Here is a 7243-nt window from a genome sequence, read left to right as displayed (position 1 = left end):
ATGGGTGTCAGAGACAAGAATAGATGGGGGCAGAGGAATAATAGTGACAAAAATACTTGTTTTAAGAAAAGGTAACATCATGGCTCTCATATTAGTATAAAATAAACACATTTTAAAGATTCCACTTCGGCGGGGTGCAGTGGCTCACACCTGTAATCCCAGAACTTTGGGAGGCAGAGGTGGGCGGATCACCTGAGATCAGTAGTTCGAGACCAGCCTAGCCAATGTGGAGAAACCCTGTCTCTATTAAAAATACAAAATTAGCCAGGCATGGTGGCAGGCACCTGTAATCCCAGCTACTCGGGAGGCTGAGATAGAAGAATCGCTTGAACCTGGGAGTCAGAGGTTGTGGTGAGCCGAAATTGTGCCATTGCACTCCAGCCTGGGCCAACAAGAGCGAAACTCCATCTCAAAAAAAAAAAAAAGTCCATTTAACTTGATTAAACGAGGCAATCTGGTGGATGTTATAACTGGCTCAAAGGAGAAGCCAAAGCAGCACAATTTACATGATGTGAAGAGTACTGAAACGGAATATGCAACTAGACAAAAAACTGGTCTCTCTACAGGGGGAATGTAGTGCCTCTACTGGACAGAATGCATTTGCATATCTATAGGAAAAATTATTTTCCATTGCTACAGTTATCTATAACTTAGATTACTTACTTAGACTTACTTAGATAACTATACATTGCTACAGTTATATACAACTTAGAGTTATAAAATAACTCAAAAACAATGAAAGAGGCTTGTGTGGTGGCTCACACCTGTAATCCCAGCACTTTGGGAGGCTGAGGCAGGCGGATCACCTGAGGTCAGGAATTTGAGACCAGCCTGGCCAACATAGTGAAACCCCATCTCTACAAAAAATATAAAAAATTAGCCAGATGTGGTGGTGTGCACCTGTAATTCCAGCTACTTGGGAGGCTGAGGCAGGAGAATCGCTGGAACCCAGGAGGCAGAGGTTGCAGTTAGCTGAGATCGTCAAGATCACGTCACTGCACTCCAGCCTGGGTGACAGGGTGCTACATCTCAAGAAAAACAAAAACAAAAACAAAAACAAAAACAAAAACAAAAAACAATGAAAGGCTAGACCCAGATCTTCTGGAAACAGATGCTCTAAACCAGGGTTTCTCAGCCTCTGCATGACTGATGTCTTGGACTAGATCGTGTTCTGGGTGGAGAATGTAAACCAAAAATAAAATTCTAAGCCTCCCCGTCCCCTGCCCCCGCCAGCCATCTAAATGGATGGTTCCTCCTTAGCCGAGGCTCTTAAAATTTTAATCTGAAATTTCCAGGCCATGAAGGAAAGGGGAGGTTGGACATGCCTCATTATACCTCTCCAGTGTGAACATCAACCAGACTTTAGGTCTGATAAGAACATTTTACAGCCTGTTCACTCTGAAGCCTGCTAGCTAAAAGCTTCATCTATGTGATAAAACTTTTGTCTCCACAACCTCTTAACACAACCCAAACATTCCTTTCTATTGATCCCGGGCCTTTAGACAAACTCAACCAATTGTCAACCAGAAAATGTTTAAATATTTACCTATAACCTGGAAGCCACCCCCACTACCCACCACCCCCCGCCCCCCACACATTGAGTTGTCCCGCCTTTCTGAACCAAACCAATGTATTTCTTAAATGTACTGACTGATGACTCTTGCCTTCCTAACATGTGTAAAACCAAGCTGCACCCCAACCACCTTGGGCACATGTCCTCAGGACTTCCTGTGTCACAAGTGTGCATCTTCAACCATGGCAAAAGAAACTTTCTACATTAAATGAGACCTGTTTCAGATTTTCTGGGTTCACAAGAGCTATCCTGGACATTGGAAGATGTTTAGCGGCATCCCTGGCTTCTACTTAGTAAAGGCCAGTAGCACCTCATCTCCTAGCTGCGACCATAAAAACTATCTCCAGACATTCCCAAATGTCTCCTGGGGTGGGATAGGGGACAAAACTGCCCCCAGTTGAGAACCACTGCTGTAGACCATGCACAGTTTTCCAGTGAAACCCAAATTCTTCCCTACTACTGTAGAGAAGGAGAGGAGGTAATTTCTTCCCGTCTGCATTTCTTGGCACGCACCCATGTCTCTGTGTGTGAGCTGAGAATCACACCCTAGCTCCACAACAGAGTGGTCACAGTAGCCAACACAGGCAGTATTCTAAACGCTCTCCCAATAGTAACCCAACTAATCCTGCCGGTTAAATATGAGTTTCAGATAAACAATGAATCATATTTTTAGTATAAGTATGTATGCCCATGCAATATTTGGGCCCTACATATACTTTAAAAGTATCTGTTGTTTATCTGAAATTCAAATTAAACATTTGGGAGGATTGTTGTTTTATGAGCCAAATCATTTTATTTTATTTTATTTTATTTTTGATATGGAGTTTCGCTTTGTCACCCAGGCTGGAGCGCAGTGGTGCGATCTCGTCTCACTGCAACTTCTGCCTCCTGGGTTCAAGCGATTCTCCTGTCTCAGCCTCCTGAGTAACTGAGATCACAGGTGCCTGCCACAACGTATTTTTAGTAGAGACGGAATTTCACCATGTTGACGAGGCTGGTCTCTAACCCCTGACCCCAGGTGATCCTCCTGCCTCTGGCCTCCCAAAGTGTTGGGATTACAGGTGTGAGCTACCGCACCCAGCCTTATTGGCCAAATCTGACAACCCTATCTGTAATCAAATAAATAGCTGAGCAGTAGTAATTGCAGCATTGTGATTGCAACAGGCCTCTGTGGCTTAGGGTCCCTGTTCTGCCTGTGACTGTTGTGCCACATTGGGGACGTCATTTAGCGTCTCCGAGGCTCAGTTTTCTCATCTGTAAGATGGGGACAATATCAGCGCCTTCTTCAGAGTTGCTAGAAGGATTAAATGAGATGATGTATGCAGAGCCGTTAAGATGGTGTTTGGCACAAAATTCAGGGCAGCTGGTTTAGTTTCCTCGACTTCACTATCTGATCCTCTGCTAACTCCCGGGGTGTTTTCTGGACGGCCACAACTACCCTAGCCTTCTTCCCCATGGGCTGCAAAGGTGGCCTCGGGTTCCGGTAGGAGCCCCAACTCTGGACCGCGATTCGAGAGCGTCCCCGGCGCCGGGCCGCGCCATCCCGGGAGCTGTCCGCAGATGGCAGCACCAGCCCCGGGTCGCGGCGGTCCCGGCGCTCCGCAGGCCGCAGGCTGCAGGCTGGCCTGGTCCCGGGCCGGGAGCCCAGCAGGCCGGGAGCGGCTGAGGCCACACCCCGCGGGCCGGGCCGCTTCCCTCCGGTGAATCATCGCTCGCAGCTGCGGCTCCCGCAGTGTCCGCAGCAGCGCGCCGGGCCCTGGCCGAGCCCCAGCCGAGCGCAGCGCGGAGTCTCCCCGACCTTTCTCTGCGCAGTACGGCCGCCGGGACCGCAGCATGGCGGGCATCGCGGCCAAGCTGGCGAAGGACCGGGAGGCGGCCGAGGGGCTGGGCTCCCACGAGAGGGCCATCAAGTACCTCAACCAGGACTACGAGGCGCTGCGGAACGAGTGCCTGGAGGCCGGGACACTCTTCCAGGACCCCTCCTTCCCGGCCATCCCCTCGGCCCTGGGCTTCAAGGAGTTGGGGCCCTACTCCAGCAAAACCCGGGGCATCGAGTGGAAGCGACCCACGGTAGGAAGCGCGCGGCAGGACGCGGGCAGGGCGGGGTGCCGGGCAGGGCGAGGTACAGGCCGGCCCGCGGCGCGCTGGGGCGGGGGCAGCCTGGGTGCTGCAGTGGGGAAGCCGCAAGCCAGGACCCCGCATTCCTGCGACACCTCCGCGCCGCCAGAGCCCAGGACTCTGTTGGAGCGTGAGGGAACTCCCAGGGCCTTCTCTCTCTTCCACCCACCGCGCTTTCCTGGGCGGGTCGGGGCGAATCACTGCCCTCAGATGCCACTAGCAGGCCACTTTAGGACTTCACAAAAACTCAGGGTGATACAGGAGGCCGGGGTGAAACTTTGATTGGACTCTAGCGGGGAGCTGGAAGGGAAGGGGAATCGGGTCTGCAGGGAAGGGACGGTGAGAGGCAACATCTACCAGACAAAGTCCGTCTTCAACTGGGGTTCTGTCTGTTCATGGAGGGGGACAGGCCACAGCCTGGTCATTTTGTGACTAAGGATAGTCTTCTGCAGCCCTGGGGTTAGATTTATTTTTCCAAAGGGGAGCCAGCGATACCTCCTCATAACATTGACACTGGTAATTAACCCAGGACACGGAGGTGTCTCATGGTTTCCCTGGCGGGAATCACTGGGGAAACCTCCGGGAGCCCTCCAGACCCCCTTATCCCGTCCCCCAGGGTCTCTGACCTCCCGGCCCTGGGACAACTTGTGCTCCCCAATCTACTTGTCCATTCCGTTTTTTGGGGAACCCCTGAGGCTCCTCCTCCTTTGGGACACTTCCCCAGGCTTCCCCTACCACGCCTAGGAAAGCCTGCCCTGAAGTCCAACTTCTAGATTCCTGTTGTGAGAACAAGGCTTCCAGCTCTGCTTCCACACCCAGCAGCCTCCCAGGTCACCTTCTGTTACCCTAAATCCAGCCCATAGGTAGCGAGGGCTGCAGGAAGCGCCCTAGCCCAGACCCAGCACTTGGGTTCTCCTTCTTGCTAATCTGCTGGGTGACCTTGAACGAGCCATTTAACCTCTCTGTGCCTCCATGTCTTCATCTAAAAGAAAACATGCTGCCTAAATATTTTCTCTCTTTTGTGGCCCACCAGGCCCTGCCATCATGGCCTCCTTTCAGTCTCTCAAAGAGCCAGTTCTTTCCTACGCGAGGCCTTCTCACCAGCAAGGCACGCTCTTACCTGGAGTGTGGCTCACTCTCAATTCTTCCCAACTTAGTCACCTGTTCCCTCCTGAAGAGGTCTTTTCTGACCCTTCTTAGCAGCCACCTCCCCACCTTATTTTTCTCTCTCACCCCACTCATTTCCTTCATAGCACTGTCACAGTTTAGAAATATAATCACATGTATTTGTTCTTCCTACTGAACTGCAGGAATCATGTGTATATTATTTACCAGTATATCCCCAGTGCCTGGCACATAACCATGCCTTTCACAGTATTCATTCATTTATTCATTTACTCACTCATTCGACAACACTGATTGAGCACCTATTACATGCCAGGCACTGTCCTGAGAGCTCAGGAGATACACCAGAGAACACAAAAGAAGTGACTGTTTGTAGAATGTATGGATGCAGGATTGTAATGAGCCTCAGATGAAATTATGGTTGTGAAAGTGATACACTGACCTGACTCGGTGCCTCACGCCTGTAATCCCAGCACTATGGGAGGCCAAGATGGGAGGATCGCTTGAGCCAGGAGTTCAAGACCAGCCTGGGCAACACAGTAAGACTTGTCTCTATAAAAAAGTAAAAAAAAAAAAAAAAAAAAAAAGTGAAACACAAACCAAGAGAATGTGTTCACTTTACATTTGCATGGCACTTTACAGTTTACATAGTGAGTTCACACACTCATTCACTTATTCTTTCATTCATTCAGTAAGCATTTCTCGAATACCTACTATATGCTGGGCACAATGCATATGGTTTCTGCTTCTGAAGACTTACTTCTGAGGCTAGTGAGGGGACAGAGACAGGTCCCCCAATAGTGAGAAATGCCTGTGGGACTTCCAGATGAGGACATAGAGGTCTAGAGATGATCTAGGGCCACTGCTTAGGGCAGGCGGGCTGTGCACTGCACAACCAAGGAAGAGTGTGACTATTACGATCCCCATTTGCCAGTTGAAGAAATTGAGGCTTGGGAAGGTTAAATACTTGCTCAGAGTCAAGTGGATATAGGGCATAGATCCAGGACTGTGTGTAGTCTGTGCATGTTGAGCCTACCTCTTATGGCTGCGCTCTCTGCCTCCTTCCTACCTTCTCAAATGCTGCTGAGGTCAGGCAAGGGGAGCACAATTGTTTCTGCTGGATTTGAACACTAGCAAGCCATTGGTGAGTTTAGCAGAGCAATTTCAATGGAAAGGTGAGGGTAGAAGCCAGATTGTTGTAGACTCCAGAGTAAAGAAGAACATGATCAACTCATTTAAGAAGGGGCCCCTGGGAAGAGAGGAGAACTGATAGGTAGAGCAGGACCTGGACTTTGAGAGCCTGTTTTTTTGTTTTTTTTTTCATATGAGAACAACTTGAATGTGTCATATGTTGAATCACCAGGAAGAAGGGATTAAAGATAAAGGCAGGGAGGGGGCAGTGAAACAGGGTACCTGAGGAAGTGAGAATACGGGTTGTGGGCAGGGGAGGGGAGCAGGTTAGCCTTGCAGCAGGAGGAGCTGCTCTTCTTCGGAGAGAGGATTTCACAACACTGGCAAGAGTGGCTCCAGCGCCTGGAAGGGGTATTAAAGCAGTAAGTCCAGTGGGGTCCAAGGGCCATGCAGGGGAACAGTGAGGAGAAAGCAGGTGTGATCCGAGTGGCACATCAGATCCTTCCAGCAACCAGTCCGTTAGGAGCAAGGGCAGGTGTTGTGAGCCCCTATGTTTCCCCCAAGAAAATCAAACCTCTGAGAGGTTTCTCACTTGCTTATCTTCAGCTGGCTGAACTCAGCCTCAAACCCACATGTCCTGTCTCCAAGTTCAGTGACTGTTATCATCAACTTCTTCAACAGTAATAATAATAGGTCACATTTATGGATTGCTTGCCAGGGCATGTTTACATCATTATCTCATTTAACACTCAGAACAATTCTCTGTGGTGGGTATTTTCATTGTTCCCATTTTGCAGGTGAAAAAACTGAGGCTTCAAAAGGTTAAGTGACTTCCCAGGGTCCTAGGACCTATATAATAAGTGGCAGAGCCAGGATTCAAACCTAGGTTTTCAGAATAATGCAGCAAAGCCCAAACCCTCAACCCCTTTTCACTGACTGGTAAGACCCGTGTTTAATTCGATGCCCTACATGCTGTGCACAAGTTTCAGTTTTCTGAAGCATCACTCAGATGCTTAGGTGTTTAGTACCACTCTGAACTCTGACTTTAGAGAGGCTGCTAAAGGCATTAGAAAGTTTCTTACCCTGTAAGGGTAAGCAGGGTAGAAAGCACTTACCCTGCTGGGGTAAGTGCCTGGCACACTCAGGATTATCAGTGTGATTCTTTATAATAAACAGGCTCCCAGCACCGAGCCCAATCTATTCCATCAGCTGGATAAGAGCTCGCTGGCAGGCCTTGGGCCAAGCTGGCTTCCTTTGCCTCAGCAGAAGAGCATTCTGATTCTCTCTGCCATCCCC

The 7243-nt window shown here is 49.6% G+C and overlaps 1 protein-coding gene across 1 annotated transcript in view; it reads left to right on the top strand.

Annotated features, from left to right (window-relative positions):
• Window positions 1–3216: 3216 nt before the first annotated feature.
• Window positions 3217–7243, top strand: part of CAPN2 (calpain 2) — a 61493-nt gene continuing 57466 nt past the window's right edge. Inside the window, exon 1 of the mRNA XM_024245993.3 lies at window positions 3217–3643. Coding sequence (XP_024101761.2) covers window positions 3407–3643 — 237 coding nt within the window. The 5' untranslated portion in view covers window positions 3217–3406. The remainder of the gene's footprint in view (window positions 3644–7243) is intronic.

The sequence above is a fragment of the Pongo abelii genome, chromosome 1 (genome assembly GCF_028885655.2).
Source record: "Pongo abelii isolate AG06213 chromosome 1, NHGRI_mPonAbe1-v2.0_pri, whole genome shotgun sequence".
Lineage (NCBI taxonomy): Eukaryota > Metazoa > Chordata > Mammalia > Primates > Hominidae > Pongo > Pongo abelii.
Note: the sequence above shows the minus strand (reverse complement) of the source record. Positions and strands in the feature narration are given on the sequence as shown.